Source organism: Equus przewalskii, chromosome 13 (genome assembly GCF_037783145.1).
Source record: "Equus przewalskii isolate Varuska chromosome 13, EquPr2, whole genome shotgun sequence".
NCBI classification, from domain to species: domain Eukaryota; kingdom Metazoa; phylum Chordata; class Mammalia; order Perissodactyla; family Equidae; genus Equus; species Equus przewalskii.
Genome location: NC_091843.1, coordinates 26,511,410 through 26,532,049, shown reverse-complemented (window position 1 = coordinate 26,532,049; position 20,640 = coordinate 26,511,410). Strand labels below are relative to the sequence as shown.

Here is a 20,640-nt window from a genome sequence, read left to right as displayed (position 1 = left end):
GTGGCAGTGAGGCAGGGGCTGGAGGGGTGGAGGCAAGATGGTGGGAAGCCTTGTGGGGAGCGGGGCAGGGAGGGCCCATGCCTGCCCCGCCAGGGCCTCCCTCCCCACTCTGCTCGCTGGAGGCAGGAACCGGTTAACGGGGAACCGGAAAGGAGAGAAAGAAAGCAAATAGTCGGAGAAAAGCCTGGAGCTCGGGCGCTGGGGTTGTTTGGTCTGGCTGAGCCACCTCCTGGGCCGCTCCCAGCAGCTCTGCAGACAGACTCCAACAGCCCTGCCACACGCATGCAAGCACACACGCGCGTGCACACACAGATACAGACACACAGCTACACACCGGCATACAGACATACAGATACACACATACACAAGTATACACACAGAACACACACATAAACATGCAGATGCGCACACAGATACACACACTGGCATACGGACACACAGATACATGCATACACAGGTGTACACATAGACACACAGACACATAGTCACACACAGACACACACATATATATACAGAGCACACACACACGTGAACATACAGACACACACACACACACACACACACACACACACACGGCATGGACGCTCAGATGGAGGGTTTCTGGAGCTCCTTCTGGCTCAGCCCCCTCGCTCGGCTGCGCCTCCGCCACACACCCCAGCTCAGCCCCTCGCTGCAGCACGACCCCTTTCAAGCACTCACTGTGCAGCTCGAAGCTCTTCACTTATACACATTTGTTTAGTTCTGACAACACCCCTACGAAGTGGGCATTGCAATTAGCCCTGGTTTGCAGATGGAAAAACAGGCTCAGAGAGGCGAAGGAACTCACCCAAGGTCACACAGCTGGCTCAGTGGCTGCTCCAGAGTAGGTCGCAGAGCGCAGAACCCACTGGCTGACCACTGCCCCACACCCTCTCTGAGACTGGGCTCTGGCTCTGTGCCAGGCCCCAGAGCAGCGCTTCCACCCCCACTGTCACACCATGTGAACAGCATGATTTTGCCCTTTTTTCAGGCCTAGGGAGGGGAAGTGACCTGCCGTGGTCACAGAGAGTGGAAGGAGCGGGGCTGGATGTCCTAGTGTGAGCTGAGCCAAGGCTTCAGAGGCGAGGAGAGGCGGGGGTTAGGGTAGACAAGCTCTCACGTCTGCCTTCAGGCTCAGTGTCCTCCAGCCTCCTCTTTCAGCATCGTCTGCTGTAGTTTCCTTTCCTCACCTGCTCTGACCCCTGAGACCCTCTGACCCGTGGACACACCGTCCAGTATCTCACATCCTCACACTTGTTCACTGCCAGCCGTTGCCTCAGCAAGTGTGTGCCGAGCTTCCTTAATAATAGCTTTGGATAACTGTTGACAAGACATGTTTCTCTTCCATTATTTTATTTCATGCTGTGTGTGTGTGTTGTGTGTGTAGGGGGGTGATGGTGGTGGTTATTATTTTCTTTGATCTTGGTTCCACCACTCATTGAGAATCCTTTTCAGCAGAAGTCCACACTAACTAAAATACATATCAGAGTCCTCCATTGGGCTGAAAATGTCAACTGCACAGGTACTGGATGTGGAAGATGTGGCAGAACAGTAGCAGTTGTATAGTGATGTCTTTGTGAATCCTAAGGACAATACAATCCAGCAGAGATGTAGCTGTTGAAAAGCGCGGGGAGGGGAGGGAAGATAATCTGATGTTAGGCTGCATTAATAAAGATAGAATGCCCAGAATGATGGAGGTGATGGTCTTGCCATGGTCTGTGCTGGTTTGGTTTTCCTGGAATATTGTGGTCAGTTCCCTTCTGAGAATCTGGCAGACGGCTGACAGTAGAGGAGGGTGAAGAGGATGGGAAGGGGTCAGAAAATTCTTTCCATGTGGAATAGTTGAAGGGACTGAGGTCTAGCTTGAGGGACGGAACAGAAGAGAGGGCTGAATTTGTTCTGCACATATTTGAAGGGTGGGGTTAAGATCATCGGGGGTAATGGGGGAAGATTTCACCTCTGCAGAAAAGGGATGCTAACGATGGAATGAATGAGCTGCCGTTGGGGAAAGTGAGGCCCTGACACCGGGGATGCAGAAGCTGAGGTTGGGGGCCGAGTGGAAGGGGATTCGAGCATGAGAGGAAGGCTTTAGCTCCTTCCAATCCCAACATTTGGCCACTGAGTCAATGTCTCCTGACTCCGGCTCTTCCCACAGCTGGTGCTGAGGGTGAGGGCTCCCCAGGGAGGCCTGGGCACACCTCCCTGGCCCTGCTCTCTCCAGGCTGCATGGCCTCAACTCCCACCCCCACTGGCCACCAGGACCAGGACACAGAGGCTTAGACAAGGTAACTCGCGGACTTACCGTAGTCAGAGGAAGCCTTGGCGAGCATCTCCATCCCCTCACTTTATAGAGGAGTAAACTGAGGCAAGTGGGGAGAAAGGGTTTGCCTGAAGTCAGTGGCTCGTAGGAGGCGGCAGGTTGTAACTCTAACTTGAACCCAGGTCTCCTGCCCTGAGCTCCTGCTCCCCAGCCTGCCAGGTCGCTGATGGACTGACAGTCTGATTCCGCCAATCAGAGAAGGCTTCCAGGCGGAATCAGTCCCCCTCTTCCACACTCCATAGTGTCTCTCATTTGAGATCTGCTCAACGTGCATTTATTGAGCACCTACTGGGTCCCAGACATTAAACTAGGTCTTAGGGACGCGATAGCTGCCACATGTCAGGGGGTGAGCCTCCTCCCACTGTCACCTCAGGGCGCTTTTCATTTTCTAGAATTACCTGGCTTCTTTCTTCCTCTGCTGGCTTATTGTCTGTCTTCCCTGTCGCACCCTTCCCTGCTCTCAACATTCCCAAGCCCGGGAGAGTATCTTATCCCTCTGTGCTTCCAGCTCCCAGAGCAGTCCTGGCTCACACAGTACGTGTTCTAAAACTGCTGGCCGGATGAATGAATAGTGAGCAAAACTGACGTGAAGCCAGCCCTTGTGGAACCAGCAGACCAACGCTTCCCGAACCAGCCCATGTGCCTGGCACAGGGCCGAGCGCTTCTCCTGCGTCATCTCATTTAATCCTCACAACGATGCCTAGAAGGTGGTGCTATCACTGGCCCATTGTACAGACGGGGAAATTGAGGCTCAGAGAGGCGATGTGTTCCTCAGGGCGCTTGTCACCTCCCACTTTGTATTATAGATATTCAAGCCACGTCTCGAGCCCTTCTGTTCAGACTAGACTCCTTGAAGATGGGAACCACGTCCATTTTCCCTCTGGTTTCCTCACAGTGTCCTGCACAACGCTGGCCCCCAGTGGCACCTATCAGTGTCTACTACATTCAGTTGGGTTGAATGAAAATTTGGGAAAGGAAAGGAGGATATGGTGAGGAAGAGAGGATTCGTGGAGAACACCAAGCCAGGGGCTGACAGCAGCATCACGCAACGTCAGTGCTGGGAGCCCTCTCAAAGACCATTTCATCTCATGCCTCCCCCCACATTCAGTTTTTGGACTCTACCCTAGAGCGACCTGCCAAGGAGCTTCTCAGGCTCTGCTTGTTCACCGCCAGTGACGGGGAGCTCAGTACCTATTGAGGCGTGTGATAATCCAAAGAAATCACTTAGCCAGTGCCAAATGGCCCCTGATAGCTGATTTTTGCTGAGTGCTTCCTCTGTACCAGGCACATTAAAAGCACACCAAAGCCACGAGAAGGATGTACTGTTATTATCCTAGTTTGACAGATGAGGAAATTGAGGCACGGAGCATTAGGTACCTTGCCCAAGGTCTCACAGCTGGTAAGTGGCAGCATACAGAATACAATTCGAAGCCGGAGGGTGTGGCTCTAGAAAGTGTGCCCTCCTGACCTCTATGCCAGGGCTGTCCATCAAAATAAATGCAAGCACGTGTAATTTTAAATTTTCTAGCAGCCACTCTAGAAAAGTAAAAAGAAAGAAGTGAAAAAAAGGGACCTGTGAAATTTATTTTAATAAGACATTTTTTTAAATTCAAAATAGCATCATTTTAACATGTAATAAATCTAAAAAATGTTACTAATGAGACATTTTACATTCTTCCTTGGGTACTAAGTTTTGAAATCTGGGCATACTCCTTATTTCTAGCGCCTCTCGATTTGAACGCTCCACATTCCGAGTGCTCAGCAGCACGTGTGGCTAGTGGCCACCATATTGGACAGCGCGGTTGTATCCTAGACTGCCTTTCAACATGCTCACTGTGGTATATCCTAGGACATAGGAAGAATCCAATAAATGTCAGCCACTATTATGAGTATTTTTATCACTGGTTGTTGTTGGTGGCGTTCCAGGGAGAAGTAAGGCCGAGGCCCGAAGCCCTTGGCATAAGCACTGCTAGTTCTATTCTTAATCTGAGTCCTCCAAGCCAGCAGCTTGATGTCTCCCGGGCTGAGCCAATCTTTGTGAGCCCTCGGCCTGTGGGTCGAGAAGAGCCAGCCTAAGTCTCTCCAGGAGGGGAGGGAGGGACCAGGCTGCAGTCTCTCCATCTCCCCAGCTGGCCGGCTGAGTACCACATGAAGTGGGGCCTCCTTGGGGTTTAGAAGCCTGTGGCCCATCTGCTCTGGAGTGTGTGGGGCGCCCAGGCGCACATCTGGAAGGGAGAAGGCGAAGGCCCCTCCTTCTGTGGTCCTTGGAAGCAGCATCTCCTGCACCCTGTAGGCAGATTAGACCTTTAAACAGAACAAACAAACAAACAAATCCCCACCCTCTTTTAATGCAAATTTTTTTCCATGAAGACCCCTGAGTTAAATGGAGCAGGGATGAGGGGTCTGCATTGCCCCCATCCCTCTGGTTCCTGGACGGCTGCCGAGTGCTTGCAAAGAGGCAGGCAAGGTGAGCAGTGGTTCCCAAACCTGCCTGCACGTTGGAACCACCTGGAAAATTTCAGAATCTACTGGCGCCCCCAGAGGTTGGGACTGAATTGGTCTGGGGCGTGGCGGGGCCTTTGGAAAGTGTAAAGGTCCTCGAGTGATCTCATCGGCAGGCGAGTTAGGGAGCCACTGTGCCAATCCCTAGGGGCAAAGCTCCTTTAGCCCTCACATTACCTGTCCACGACGCAGGTGTGGTTATGGGTCCCACTTCACAGATGGGAACATGGAGGCTCCCTGAGGTAAAATGCTGGCCCAAGGTCACACAGCCGGGACATAGGCATGGTCAGGCTTCACTAGCCACAGACTTAACCACTGGTATGCTGGTAAATGCTTGACAACTGGAGCTCTGGGGGGGAGGGAAGCCCTGGTTCGAAGCAGTTGCCCATATCCATGGTGTAATGACTCCCACCACGACCGATTTCAAGCTGCCAAAGTGATGTCACTGAGTGCAGAGTTGGGAAGCGATCCACACAACTGGCTGTGGGGTCAGTGTGGCAGGCTCCAGCACGTGGCTGGGCCACTCTGCATGGTGAAGTGTGGTCCTGTTGAGTGGGAGGCAGATTTGGTTAGTAATTTTCTAAATTTTTGGTCATAGAACCTTCTCAAAGGAAAATTTTGAGAACTCCAATATATCCAACAGATAAAAAGCAGTATGTTATCAGTAGAGGTTCATTTTATAAAGTAAAATCATAATATCTTGTTCCTGTTCCAACTGGGCTCGCCCAGTTTGACCCCTCAGGGCAGAGGGAGGCAGGCCTTGTGAGCCTGGGCAGTAGTGGCATGAAGAGCAGCCTCCACTCAGAGCCAGGCCCATCTCTGACCTCCACTGCCCTGTGACCTGGGGGAAGTCCCTGCCCCTCTGGGCCTTCCTTGTCTCGTGGCCCAGGAGGAGACCAGACTGCCCGCAGGACCCCTGGGGTGTGGTTTTCCTGGCTGGTGTTGGCCCTGTTGCACCCTCTGCCCGACCCCAGCCAGCGATGGCCCTGTATTTATAGCCATGACTTCAGTCCCTCCAGTTCTGCTGAAGCCGGCTCCCCGGCCCATATATTTATAAACTCAGCAGGGCAGAAATAGATGTGACGTGCAGGGGACTTGGCTGATCCTGTGAACAGGCTGGGTTCGCTGTGTCCATTTGGATCAGGCTCGAGTTCCCCAGCATCCTGGCTGCCGGGATTCATGGGCAATCCAGAGCTGGAAGGGCGCATGGAGACCCCAAATCCAGCCCTGGAATTGCTCCAAGGCCCAGGAGCAGAGGGATGTGGCCAAGGTTGCAGAGGGCATGGCAGAGCCAGGGCTAGAATGAAGCGTTCTTTGTGCTGTGCAAAATGGCCTCCCCCTGGACCCTCAGTGACCGCCCCAGGTGTCAGGCACCCCAGGTTAGGACCCGGCTTGGTTGTTCTCCTGCTCTGGGACCATGGGCGGAGATGGTTCTCCCTTAGCCTCTGTTTCTCCATCTGTTAAATGGGAATAGTGGTAGGTGCTTGCCTTGTAAGGTTATTGCGGAGAGTAAATAAGATCATACTTATAGAATGTACCAGTGCATGCCCCGCACATGGTCAGTGTTCAATAAATGGTGGCTCTTGTTTGATTGTATCCTCAGTCCCTCCTAACAATTATAATGACAATAGCTGCCTCTTGTCCAGCACCTACACACGTTAACTCATTTAATCCTCACAACAACTATATGTATCATTATCCTTATCCTCAAACTCCTTGTCTAGCATGTGTTTCACATTGAGGAGACACTCTATCAACTTAATGAACTTGGAAAAATAGGTTCTCAAAGAAACAATGCTAACATGTGAAATCATATTTTTATATACCGGATCATAAAAAAAATAATCCTAAACAGTAGATGTGTTCATAGTGGAACAGGAAGGTTCTAAAATGATTGAATAATCAGAATATTAGCATAAGAAGTAGATCTCCCAGGGGTTTGGGGGGTTGTGCTGCTGAGTTTGCCACCTAATGTTGATTTTGTGTCTTTATAATTGCATATGAGAATTTAATATAATAGTGAACTTGAAATATGTATGCCATGCAATACACAGGATGGCATCTGTCAAGGTTTGTCATATCAATGCCACTGTTTTCTCTGTTCTCATGACACACAGCACTCTCGCTCCCTTTCCTGCTTAATTATTTTTCCATTGCACTTATCACTGTCTGGCATACTTTCTTATTTACTTATTCTCTGTCCACCCCAACTACCACGTGAGATTCCCGTGGGCAGGGTTCTTTCTCTTTTGTTCACTCTGTACCACCAGCACTTAAAATAGTGGATGCGCATAGCAGGCATTCAGTGCCTACGTGTCTAATGAATGAATAGGTGAATGACTGAGTCTCCATTCTACCAAGGAGGCAACTGAACTTCAACAGAGGAGCGACTTGTCTGAAGTTTACCCAGCTATGGTGAGGCTGAGCTGAGGCCTGGTTGAAATCTCTCCTGAGACCACCTGGTGTGCCTGGCTTGGCCCCTCACAGCTACCTCCCGACCAGGGTTGGTTTCCTGACCTTTTCAGAGCTCCCCAACTTCACATGATGCTCATCCGACACTGGCCGCTTCTGCCCCAGGAGGCGGATGGGGACAGAGGGGAGGAAAGAAGTAGGGAGGAAGAAGGAGAGGCCAGGGCTAAGGCTGGGCTGCAGGGCTGCGATGGCTGGAGGCAGACACACGAAGGAAGGAGGCCAGGATTGGTCAGTCTGTCCTGCAGGACTGGAGGGAGGGGTCAGTAACGTGGGGTCACACTTGCACATCCCTCTGGGACTGACTCTGCCCACCGGAAAATGTTGGGAAAGGGCAAGTCCAGGGAGGATTCAGGAAAACTTTCAACCTTAGTTACTCCCATGCCCACCAGCCACTCTGCCCAAGGCCTTTCTCAACTGGGGAAACTGAGGCCCACTGAAAAGAAGTGACTCTTCCAAGAACACATAGCAAGGTAATTGCAAATGCTGGGCTTCCCCGTGCTCACCAGTACTGGAGGGTGGAGGGGCTTGACATTCCCCTTTGGAGCCATGGGGAAGAGACCCCCCCAGCTTGACTCCCATCCGCTCCTTGGGAGAGAAGCACTAAGGCAGGAACGTGCTCTCAGCTCAGACTCTTGAGGACAACGGAAACTCTCTTCCCAGTGGCAGGGAGAACTCAGCTCTGGAAAGGCTAGACAATCCCCCAACCCTGCTCCTGAGGCTGAGGTGCTGCCAGACAGGGTTGGGATGGGGAGGCGCACCCTGAGCCATCTGGACAGGTCCTGAGTTACCTCTTCCCCCAGGGGAACTCCACTTTTGCCCCTAGGCTGTATATCTGATTAATGCCTCAGCCACTCCACATTCATTTTTCCACTTGATAACTATTTATTGAGTGACTACTATGTGCCAGGCACGGGAGATAATCTTCTCCCTCTCTCCCTTCCATCTTCCCATCCTCCCATCCTTCCTGCTCATTCATTCATTCAATAGCTACCTAAACTATTGAGGCAGTACAGCCTTAGGGGTTAGAGCGATGTTTGGAGCTGGACTATCAGGATATGAGGCCTGACTCAGCCACTTACCAGCAGCGAGCGTGGCAGGTCGCCTAAGCCCCATTTCCTATCGTAAAGTGGGGATAATAATAGCGCCTTCCTTATAGGGTCGTGATGAGGATCAGATGAGTTAACGTCCGCTGAGTGTCTGGAACAGTGCCTGACATAGAAACACTGCAGAGGCATTAGCTACTATCAATGCGAGTGTTATGATGCGCCAGGCACTCTGCCAGATGCTGAGGAAATTGCCCCCAAATGCTCCTCCTGCGGGGATCTCTGTACACCAGCCCTTGTTTCAGCCTCCCACCTTCCGCTCTGGCCTTGCTCCCTCCAGCCCCAACCCCAGAGCTGGGCCTTGCAGGGGCTCCCCCAGACCTGTAGGGCTGCCCCCTACGCCATCTCTCGAGCCAGCAGGAGAGAACTGAGGCAACTGAAACCTGTCACGACGGGGCCACCTTCTCTCCCAGCCTCCCCTCCCTCTGCCCTGCCACACATACCCTAGCCTCCTCCTATCCAGGCCCCTGTGGTTCTTCAGATTCATCCTCAAATGGTCCTGCCTTCTTGCCTTCACGGGGCCTTGATAGATGGAATGCGTTCCATCCATCAGAAGGCCAAGCATGTCCTGTCAAAGTCCTTCGAATCCCACTGAAGCGTCATCATCCCCAGGAAGCCCTCCTTCCTTCCCCTCAGCCGGGAATCATGAGCTCTGCCTTTGAATCTGCATTTCCCTTTGTTTGCACTTTTCTTTATTCTGTGAGTAATGGGGAGCCATGGAGGGTTTTTGAGCAGGTGAGCAACACATTCAGAGCTGCACTTTAGAAAAATGGACCAGACCCTGTAGAGGATGGAGACAGGGAGAGACTGCAGGTGGGAAGGCCAGGTATGGAGACTTCTGGGGCTTTAAAAAAGGCCTCAGAGGAATGAAGAGTCTAGTCTTCCTGGGCTGCTTCTCCCCACTCCGCATACTTTAGTCTCTCCCCTATAGAATCACATCCTGTGATTTCCCCAGCATGACTCAAGAAGGCAGTGGGAGAGTCCGGACTAGGATGCCAGTCCCTGGCCCTGCAACGCACCTACCTGAGCCCTGATCCTCAGCTCCTCTCACTCCCTTAACCTCCCGCTGCAGACACAGAGCAGGCTGGGGGCACCGCAGACGATGGGGAATCGGAGAGGTGGGGGAGGCCAGATTGCACTTTACACACACCTGGCCTGTGTGCCAAGCATCCCCAGAGCCCGGCAGGCGAGCAGCACACAGCAGCGTTCCCCCATTCCCCACCAGTGAAGGAACGAGCCTGCATTTTTCAATAATCCCTACAATGACCCTGTGAAGTAGGCTCTGTTTTAACCCATTTTATGGATGGGCCAACCGAATGCAGAAAGACGAAGAGACTTGCCCAGGGTCAGGCAGCCACGGAATGGTGGAATCACGATTCAAACTCAGATCTGATTGCAAAGCCGGTACCTTTCCCCCACCACATAAGGAGCAGCAGAAGGGACATGAGGCTCCCGTGGCCATGTTCCCCAGGCCCCCCCACTACAGAAGCAACAACAGAAGGAGCCTCGGGAGATCTCAGCAGGCCCTCAGAACTGCAGGGCGGGGACTGTAGGGCATCTGACGCTCAGCCTCTGCTTGGGCTTCTGGGAGGTCAGGGGAGGGAGCAGGGCAGGCTGACTGCTCAGGGGGGAGTGGGGTTTACATGAGGAGCTGGAGGCAGATCTCGGGGCACCCGGGTCCCAGTGCCAGGCCTGCGTCTGAATTGCAGTTCAACCTGGGTAAGCACTTCTCGGGTTCCGGGCTCAGAGCTCCCCTCTGAGAGGAGGACAGTGGGTTTGCTGGACTCTCTCAACCCTGCCTGTCGAGGCTCAGTGTACTAGGGACCGTGGCCAGTTAAGGGATGTGGACTGGGGGGAGCTGAGCTGGCATTAGAGGACGCCTCTCCCATTTCTGCTGAGGCTGCAGTGGGCTCTCTCCTGCCCACAGTGGAGCGGTGCTCACACAGACAGGTGCGCTGTGTCTGAGCTCACAACCTCAGTGGCGGTGGGGGTCCCAGGAGTCAGGGTCTACAGCCACTGAGGGTGGCGGCTAAGAGCTCTAGTCACACCCTGCTCTACCACTCACCACCCTGGACTCTGGATGCGGAATTTACCTCTCCATGCCTCGGTTTCCTCACCTGTAGACAGCGCTCACACACCTGCCCCACAGCAGTGTTAGGTAAAAGGCTTGGCCAAACACTAGCAGATGCTCATGAAGGGGCAGCTGCCATTATTGTTATAGGTCCTGACCCCTACCCCACACCCCCACCCCTAGCCCCAGAGCAGGGTGCGTGTTCCAGGGCTCAGGCCCACAGGGTGCCTGCCCGGGCCCCCCAGCTGGGTGGGAGTCCTCTCTCCTTGGGAGGGAGACTTGAATTGAAGTGCTCCTGCCAACCCCTCCCTCCTGGCTTGGCAGCGTGTAGACAACGCCGGCCAAAAATATTTGTGTGGGTGGCGGAAAGTTAACTTTTCCGCCTCTCTCTTCTTTCCTGGAAACCGTGGACACCGTCAAATACAGCAAAACAGAAGCAGGGATAGAGTGAGGCGAGGCCCCGGGGGCGGCAGAGGGAGCCCTGCCCCCCCACGCCCACGCCTGCCTCCTGCCATCTGGCTCTGTGGTGGTGTGGGTGGTGGCAGTGTGTGTGGGGGGGGCACTCCAAGTGCTTAGAATCATGGCATCCTGCAACGCCAGGGTTGGACAGACCCTCTAGCACCATCTGGCTTGACTCTGTCATGTGCCTTTGGGCAAACTGACCCCAGAGTGCAGAAGGTATGTGCCCAAGGTCACACAGCCCTTCTAAGGAGACCGTTCTACCGGGCCTGTGTGAGATTCTAAGACCCTTTGACAAGCTACTGGCAGAAATCTGGCAGCAGCTGGTGAGTGAGAAAGAACCGGGAGAGGAATGAGGCCCTGGAGCCATCTCTTCTAGGCCTCGTGTCCACCATCATGGCCAAGGTGTCAGAGCTGGGTTCAGATCCCGGCCCTGTTGCTCACTAGCTGTGTGACTTTGGCCAGGAGTCACTTGGCCTATCTGACCTCAGTTTCCTCACCTCTGAACTGGACTATTACTAACAATGACTCTCTCACAGGGCCGTTGTGACGATTGGTTTCGATAACCTAAGTGAACAACCCAGCTCCAACAGGTGTTCAGTATCGTGCGCGCCCGTCCTCTGGGCAGAAGGTCGGCGTCTTTGTGCTAATTTCTCTGCCGCCGAGGCTCTGTAATAAGTGCCCGTTGTCTTTCTGATCCCGCCGCTTGTTTGCCTTCCCCTGGTTGGCACTGATTTGTCCTAGGGCCTGGTAATGTGTTTATGTTTCTCCTGCCTTCATGACTCTCCCAGCACAGCTCCAACCAGAAGCCAAGGCCTTGACCCAGACTGCTGGGTTGGGGGGTGCCTGACTCCTGCCTGGGGGCGGAGGAGTGGCCTCCAGGTTGAGTACCACAGCAGCCGAGGTCAGGCCAGGCCCTGAGGTCACCATTGTCTGCAGACTTTCACAACTCTCACCGCCATGGGGCAGTGGTGTGTGTTGGGGGCGGGGTTCTCTCTCTGTTTTGCAAAAGGATGAGTGAGACTGGGGGTTCACGTTCACCTGCCTTCACACAGCTAAGCAGTGGGGGAGTCCAAGATCCGCTAACCAACACCTATAAATGCCAAGATTTTCTCCCAAGAGTAATTGGCCATCAGCCCTGGCTTAAGCTCTACCTGCCCATCCTGGGCCATCTTGTCTACCTCCGCCCCGTGCCTCCACAAATGACTTTCAAACTTTTGTCTCCAGCTCGGAGCTCTCCTGTGCTCTCCAGGCCCCCATGTGGAGCTGACCATGCTCATCTCCCCCCGGAAATCCCAAACTGAACTCGTCCCTCTGCTCCCTGAACACCTGCTCCTTCCCATTTATTCCTGGTCTCTATTAACGAAATCACGCTGTCACCAGAGTGACGAACAGGGCGGGGTCCTAGACTCCTCCCTCTTCCCCCACACCCACTCTCCACCTGTCTCCCAGCGCAGGCAGTTCTTTCACCCATCTCTCTCCATCCATCCCCTCCTCGCATCCCTGTAGGAAGACTCCATCCCCTCTCTCCTGGATTATCACCATTGTTAACATTTCTAGATAATCATATTGTTATTATTATTGTCCATGGTATTGTTTACAGCTCCACCCACCAGATCTTAAGGCTTCATGAGCCAGAGTACCATGTCTTCTTTATCCCCACTGCATCCCCAGTACCTTTGATGGTGTCTAAAATGTAATCGGAGCTCAATAAACTATTGTGGAATGAAAGAATAGCCAACATGGACTCAGTCATGTCTCAGAAACCGTGCTAAGTCCTCTGCATGCATTTTCTCACTTAATCCTCATTGTAACACTATGTCAGAGATATTACAGTTCCCATTTTCTAGATGGGGAAGTTGAGGTTCAGACAGGTCATGTGACTTGCTGCCCACCACACAGGTGGCGGTCCAGCTCAAAGCCTGGACACGCAAGCACATCACTGCATCACATCCCTTGGTGCACAGCCCCCTCAGGGGGTCCCTGGCCACAGTCTTGTGCCCTCTGACCCACCACTCCTGTGATTCCTGTGGCATATGTACCTTTGGTGGCACGTGAGAGAATTCTTGCTAGGCAGTGCCCAGAGAAGTATTTTGAAATAACTAGATATTTATTTAATGTGTATTAGGGAGAAAAATGACTTAGCACAACATAGTTGTGGTTTTCCTGCAATTATTGCTTAAGATAAGACTAAAATAATAGAAATAAGTTATTTAAAGTTGACTGACGGAAAAATATTAAGTAAATAAAGTATCAGGTGGCATAAGGATATGGCAAAAATTTGGGATGACAAATGACTGAAGCTTGGGTCTGTCCCGTGGATGTGTGGGACTTGTAACCCAATCCCCAGCCAGTTCTCAGGGCTACCCTAAAGTGGACAGGTCTCAGAAATTCCATCTGGAACACCTAGCGAACTGTCTCTTGTGCTGTTCTTTTCTCCCTGTGCAGATAGATCGTCTTGAAGGGGGGCCTACAGACCAGAGTTAAGAAGGAGGGCTTGGGGGTCCACCACCCCACCTGGCCAAGGAAGGCCCCAGAGTTGGACCTCGCCTCCGCTCTGCGAGTCGGCTGAGGAAGACAAAGCTGCAGAGAGCCAGAGGAGGCCTCTAGAGGAGCAGAGACCAGTGCTTGCACAGGTGGCCCCGGCCCCACCTCAGGTGTCAGCTTCTCTGCATCCCTGAGGAGAGGCAGCACCATGCTGGGCCCCCACCTCCCATCCCCACCCCTCGGACCCAGCGAGGGCAGGTCTACCCCCTGCGCCTTCGGGATCCCCGATGGGAGCTACAGGTGTCTGGCCTTGGAGGCTGAGGAGAGCGGCGGCGAGGAGGGCCTGCAGGGAGAGGCGGGGTTCACAGACTTGGAGGAAGATGGAGTGGCCAGCAAGAGTGAGGACAGCACCTGCAGAGCCACCCAAGGGGCACCACAGCTGCCCAGAGCCCTGGGCCTCCAGCCACCCACCTGCTCCAGGGAGGCACAAGGGGGTTCCCAGCATGACAACAGGGCCAGCCAGGACTGGGCCATGGTGAGGGCTCGGCAGGTGAGGACAGCCAGCCTCAGCTCCAGCCCTGGGCCCAGGGTTGCCCAGAAACCAGGTAAGCTCATGTCCCTGTTCCCCTGGACTGCCAGCATCACAGAGGCTCCTGACCCTGTTTCCCATGATACGTAACAGCCCATCACAGTCCCACGGGCATGCCCAGATTAACAGCTGTGGAGAGATGGCGGAGGCTGCGAGTTACGTGCAGTTCTCGCTGTACCACATCTAAGCCCACTCTTTTCTCTGCCAAAGAGGGCACGTGAGTAGGCAGTGAGCGAAAGCTGTATTATCATGGTTGGTTAAAAAAAATCCATCCTTCACTCTTCTCTGCCCTTTAATCATCCGTGGTGAGGAATGACCATGGAGTCGGAGCCACTGATGGGGCAGAACCGTCTCCCTGAACATACTGAGAGCAGCCCCCCGGGTGCTGGGGATGCAGCACGGGGCAAACAGGTGCGGTCCCTGCCCTGTGGAGCTTCCGAGGTAGAGACCTCCTAATTTTACAGGTGGGAAAACTGAGGCCCAGAGGGAGGAGAGGCTATCCAGGTCACTCGGCCTGTCGGTGGCCGAGCTGAGCCCACATTCCTCACCTGGACCTCAGCTTCCCATCTGTCAGAGATGACAGAAGCAGGACCCACATCACAGGGGCTCCAGGGAGGACCTGGTGACAGTGTGTAGGGCAGAGCTCACGGAAGGAAGACTGACGATAATGTTCCCACAGGCAGCGGAAGCTGGCAGTGCAGGGCGGGACAGGGAAACCCATGCTGAATCACCTCCACCGCGGGCCCATGGAAACGCTGAAGTGGGTCCAGATGGGGAGGACGTGAGCAGGGCCATGCTTGCTCAGGCGGGAGCCGCTGCCAGCAGATCCTGGGGGTGCAGGGCGTGCGGGGGACACAGGCCTGGGAGGGCTTGTGCGTCAGGAAACTGAAGGAACGCTTCATTTCTGTGCGGGCGTCGCTGACGCCCCGGCTGGCATCTCACCAGCCATCCCGCCCACCCCACTGTCTTTTCTGAAATAATCCTCTCCAGGCTCTGACCACCCCCCGGGGCCACCATTCCCCCACCAGGCTTGGGTTACACAGGGAGGCGGGCAGGAGCGAGGGGGCCCTTCGGTGCATGTGGGGCAGGAGGAAGGAGGACCTCAAGAGGGTCTAGCAGCCTTGAACTTGGAGGTGGGCCCTCATACCAGAGTCAGCCCAAATCCAGGTCCCCAAAAGCCTGAAGCCCCAGGACACGCTCCCTTCCCTCTCACAGGGCCGGGAGATGTGGGTGTTGATTCTGGACCCAATGCTGACCAGCCAAACCCCAGCAAATCCCTTCCCCTTGGTGAGCCTCCGTTTCTTCATCTGTGGAAATAAAATAAAAATATGAGCCCTATCTACCTCATAGAGCTGTCGTGAGGTTGCAATGATCCCAGATGGGCCAGTGTTTCGGAAATTTTAGAGTAATCTAGACAAGCATGTGAGGGATATTGATACTAATCAAAATGATCATCATTGGCTCAATAATACCACAGCTGTTATTTCTTAAGCTCGCTGTGCTAGAGCTTTACACATGTCGTTTCATTTCATCTCCTAACAATCCCATTAGGAACATATCATCTCCATTGTACAGATGGGAAGATCGAGGCGCAGAGAATGTAAGTGACTTGTCCAAGACTCATGGCCAGCAAGCTGCTAAGCCCTGACTCAATCACAGTGTTTTGAATATGAGGCTTTGCTCTTAGCCACCACTGTATTCTGGATTTATAAGGAAGAGTGTTGTCTGTCGACATTCTGGAGTGGAAGAGGCCACAGATGGAGAGGGGAGAAGAAGGGACTACTTTAATGAGTCCTGTTGGTTCCTCACACGGAGCTAAGTCCTTTCACAGTGTCCCATTCTCATTGGTCTTACTACAGCATTTCAAGACATTTCTCCCCATTGTACGCATGAGGGAACTGAGAGGCTCAGAGACTTGAGTCCCTTGCCCAAGGTCACACAGTCAGCGTTGGAGCTGAGACTATGGTCGTGTTCTTCTTGCCTCACAGCCTGGTTCATTCCTCCCTTTAATGTCCAGCTGGATGGTTATCTAGTTCTGTCCTGAACATTTCTAGGGACAGAGAAGGCAGGAGTGACCTCAGGAGGATGAAATGAGCAGGGAAGACTTCTCGGAGGCGGAGGCAGAAGGAAACTGGTCTTGCAGGAGAGTGGAAATCCGGGTGGTCTTGGGTCCGAGCCTACACTGGCCTTTCTGCTCCTTTGGGAAAGGGAGGGGCCAGAGTCCCTTCTCTCCGCCGAGAGATCCGGAGGGAAGAGGTCTGTGGAGCTGCCAGGTTATTAATGGATTAGGGCTTTCTTTCAAAGCTTCCTCCCATTGCTGCCTGAGGATTATAAACATCTTCAGACAACTACACCCATCCTCCCACAATTATACCTGCTTCTCTTGAGGGTTCCCTGGCAGTTTCAAGTATGGGGCACAGCATCTTCTGCCTTGGGCACACACCACTTGGGATGGGTGAGTACCAATGTCGTTTCTCTAAGGCCTGAGTACCAGCTGAGCAGGGCAGAATGGGGTCCTTGGCAGGCTGAACGGTCAGGAGTGCAGAGAGATGAGGTGGGCAGCAGCCTGCAGCTCCAGTTTCCTGCCATCAGCTGCTGCCAATTTGGGAGAATATATGTGGGGAGGAGAGTGTCATGTAGGGCTCGTGGTCAGGTCTGAACCAGCGCTGGTTAGTCCTTAGTTCAGCAAGAGAGCCCCATGCTACAGCTGTCCTTTCCACAAAGTCTCAGCTGCTCATAACTGGCAGTGTTCATTGAGATTATTACGTAGATAATCTTGTGGAGACTCTGAGGCCCAGAGATGGCAAGCAACTTGTCCAAGATCACACAGTAAGTTGGTGGCAAAGCTAGAGCTGGAACCCAGGGCTTCTGCCTCCCAGTTCAGATGTTAGGCACTGTGCTAAATGCTTTGTATGGGTTACTGCATTTCATCCTCTAAACAACCCTATGAGGTTCATACTATTCTTATCTCTTTTTCACAGATGAGGAAACTAAGGCACAATGAGTTTAGGGGACTGGTCAAAGTCTCAGGGCTGTGAGTGGCAGAGCTGAGATGGGAACCCTGGGAGGTCTGGCCCATGCTGTCAGCCACCCTCTGTGCTGCCTTGTCTCCATGGAGACGAGGCAGGCTGTGTTCTTCCTCCCACCCAGGGCTGGAAAAAGGTTGTTCAGGCTCCGGGGGATGGAGGAGGATTCTATGGAGCCGTGTTCCCTCCCCCTTGGATCCACTCAGGAGGCCTGGGATCCGGCACTGATCCAGCCCCTCCTTCCCCCAGGCTTCGGGAGAGCTGCCTTCCCTTCTCTCTGGCCATTTTTTATTGGGGGTCCAGGGTGTCTGGAGGATTGGAGGCCTTTCCAACTCTAGTTGGAAACTGCTCCAAGCCTCTGGGGTGGGGACAGGGCGTGGATCTGGGTTTTCAGATGAGCCCGGCCCCTGGCCATGTCTATCTTGTTGAGGCAGAGGAACCCACGTCCATGGTAAGAGCTGACAGTGGTCACTGGACCAAGGACAAGGCCCCTGCTCTTCAGGCTGTGGGAGGGAGGGCAGACAGAGGAGGCTGGGCTTGGCGCTGCCCACTCCCTCACCCACGCCACAGTGACCATAATAGGAGGGTGACGGTGCAGAAGCAGGGCTCACAGGCTCATGTGCGCCTCACATGTGCACTCCCGCACACGCTCACACCCCCACATACACACATGTATACACAGCGTGTTCTTATGCAAATACTCACGTGTATGTACTCACACATCTGCACACCTGTGCACGCATGGGCATGCCCTCAGATACCCACACATCCATGCATGGGATACACACCAGCAGACGCTCTCCCACAGACCCCTCTCGCCCACGCATGCCTCACTTTCACGTGTGGACGTGTGTATCAGATTTGCATCCATGGCCACAGTCCCGCTTGGAAACATACAAGCACACATATTCCCTCCCCTAGCCACAGGTTAAAAGCATGTTTTTTCTCCATTTCCTTTTGCTCGCACACCTACACTTTAAAATCTCTCTTACATGCACGCATTCTCTCCTACAGGCATATCCACTCTTGCACACCCACTGGCACACGCCTACATACAGACCGAACCACTTTCTGTCCTCCTTCCTTTTCCCCATCTCCTGCTCTTTCATACCCACCCACACAGTAATCCTAGCCTTTCTCTCTCTCTCTCCCTCTCTCTCCCACACACAGTTCCTTTCCTGCTTCCCCACAGGCTGGGCTGTAGCCACTTTCCTAGCACACACACTCGGAGGGCAGGCAATACCCTGCCTGATGCCAATCCCCGGGACCCTCTTTGTGCCCCCCATCTCCCCCTGTGGCAGCCCCAGCACAAGAGCAGCCACAAGGCCAGAGGAATCCTCTGCAAACCATGGGGCCAGGGAGAGGGATGGGAGTGGCCAGGAGGGTTTGTCCCTTCTGTCACCTGACCTCCTGCACTCAGAGCCTGCCCACTGGGGACAGGGGATGTCCCAAACCCAGGCCACATGCAGCTCTGCATTTCACAGAACCTTGAGTGGGGTGGGCTTACATCAGCACATTTCTAACTTCCTGTGGTAGAAATCTAAACACAGAACCTTGATATAAAAGACAGATGAAAGTGGAACTGCTCTGGTTGAAGGGGTGGGGTATGTGAAACGCAGGGAAACTTCGGTGAAAACCCAGGCCGGCATTTGCCCAAGCATAGCATGGTTTTGTTTCAGAATTGTTGGGGGTGTGAAGGGTGCTTGTTATCAGTCCTGTTTCCAAGCCCACTGCCCACCCCACACTGAGAGGGCGCACCAGCATGTGGGACTCTCAGCTTTTAACAGCATCCCCATGTGATTCTGCAGCACAGTGACTGCTGCCATGGGCTCTGCTGAGCGCAATCTGAACGGCAGTTAGTTCAATGAACAGATAGGGAACTGAAGCCCCAGAGGCACACAGCACCCTGCCCTTGTTGCTGGCCCAGTAGTTAAGTCAGGGGATGGCCTCCGGCTGGTGAGGAGGTGGCAATCTTCCTCAGTCCCCATTTGCCTAAGTCCTACCAAGTAACAGTTATTCCAGTGCTGGGGCTGAGAGGAAGCAGAGTGGATGGGCCTCAGAGGGTCCTGCATCTGGGTCTGAAAGGAAATGGGGTGGGGAGGTGGGGGAGGTGGGAAGTGGTGTCAGTGATGGGGACAGAATCACAAAGACATATTTAAAAGGGGGGTAGTGGGAGGGATGAAGAAAAGAAATGGAGATGAGGATGGGGAGGCATGAAGAAACTGAGTGAAACAGAAAGCAGAAGGCTTTAGGGACCGACCTAGAGATACAAAAAAACGAGGAGGAAACAGAGAGCCAGACAACTGGGCAGCAGAGAGCGATGCACAGGGAGAGGAAAGGGGGAGTGAGGGGGACCGCCAGGAGACAGGAGGCCGAGCCTGTGGGGGAGGGAGGCGCACCTCCAAGGGCTGGGCGGGGCGGGGCGGTGGGCAGGGCGGCGCTAGGGCCCCGGGGAGCGGGCGGCAGGAGCGCGGCTCGCCCGCCCGCCCAGCCCTCCCGGCTCCGGGTCCCCGAGCAGCCCGCTAGGCAGTGGCGGTGGCGGCGGCGCAGAGGGGGCGTCCGGCGCGGGGCGGGGGTGGCGGGGGTCTCGGGGCGGGGCGCCCTGACGGACGCGGCCAGGTGCTCGGAGGTGGCGGCGCCGGTGAGCTCGGGGACCGCGCGCTGCGGCTGGAGGTGAGTGAGGGGCGCTGGCCCAGGCAGGGGTGCGGGCGCCGAGCAAGCCTCGCCCCTTCCCACCTGTGCTGTTCCCGGCGCCGCCCCGGTGGAGGTGGCACACCTGGGCTCCGGTCCCCTCACGCAGGATGACCTTGGCCAAGTCGCTGCCACACTCTGGGCCTCAGTTTCTCCATCTGTAGGGTGGGGGTGGGGGGCGCTGGAGAAATCTCAAAGCTCTCAAGCAGCTCAGGAGTGGGATGACGCCCCGATGCGGGGAAGCTACTCCCTGGGGCTGCGGGGGCTCCAGCCCTCGAGCCCCAACCCACAAGCAGATCGGGACCGCAGCGGCCCCCGGCTCCCGGGTGGGCAACTGCCGGAGGGGGGTCTGCGCCCCCCGCACGCTCTGGGAAAGGTGGGAGCCGCTTGGCTCAGGGAAACGGCGGGCTGGGCTCTGCCCGGGGTTGACCAACATGGGCGCCTGCGGGGCAGCGGGAACGGCGTGTGCTGGGCCCGCGCCCCCCCTCCCCGCGGGCGGGGCGCCCGGCGCCGGGGTCTGGCCGGGCCGGCGAGGCAGGCGGGACGCTGAACCTTCGGAGCGCCTGGACCACCGCCCCAGCCCCACCTGGGGAAATCGAGGCCTTTCCTGAGGGCCTCCGGGGAGGGGGCATCTGTCCGAAGGGCTCCACATCAAATTCTCACGACACCCCATTATTGCCCCGTTTGCCAAGGTGAGCACCGAGGCTCTAGAGGTGGAGTGGAGGGTGCGGTTTCTTTCTGACCGTTGCGCTGTGGAATCAGGGGGCTACATCCAGGGCTCTAACGGGACCTCTGAAGACCCTGGAGAGATGCTTTCCTCCCCACCTCCACCCTGAGTTTCAGGCCCTATTCTCCATGTGGACAGGGACCCCGCTGTGTTCCATGTCTGGGTTGTCTACAAG

The 20,640-nt window shown here is 54.7% G+C and overlaps 1 protein-coding gene across 5 annotated transcripts in view; it reads left to right on the top strand.

Annotated features, from left to right (window-relative positions):
• The window catches only part of SYNPO (synaptopodin), a 54,840-nt gene that overhangs the window by 4,817 nt on the left and 29,383 nt on the right, over positions 1-20,640 (top strand). For 4 of the 5 annotated variants that reach the window (XM_070569173.1, XM_070569174.1, XM_070569175.1 and 1 more), the window contains exon 2: positions 13,394-14,037. In XM_070569173.1, coding sequence (XP_070425274.1) covers positions 13,641-14,037 — 397 coding nt within the window. In that variant the 5' untranslated portion in view covers positions 13,394-13,640. Of the gene's footprint in view, positions 1-13,393; positions 14,038-19,579; positions 19,721-20,640 lie in introns of those variants that run through there. The other variant, XM_070569177.1, reaches the window with a different exon arrangement.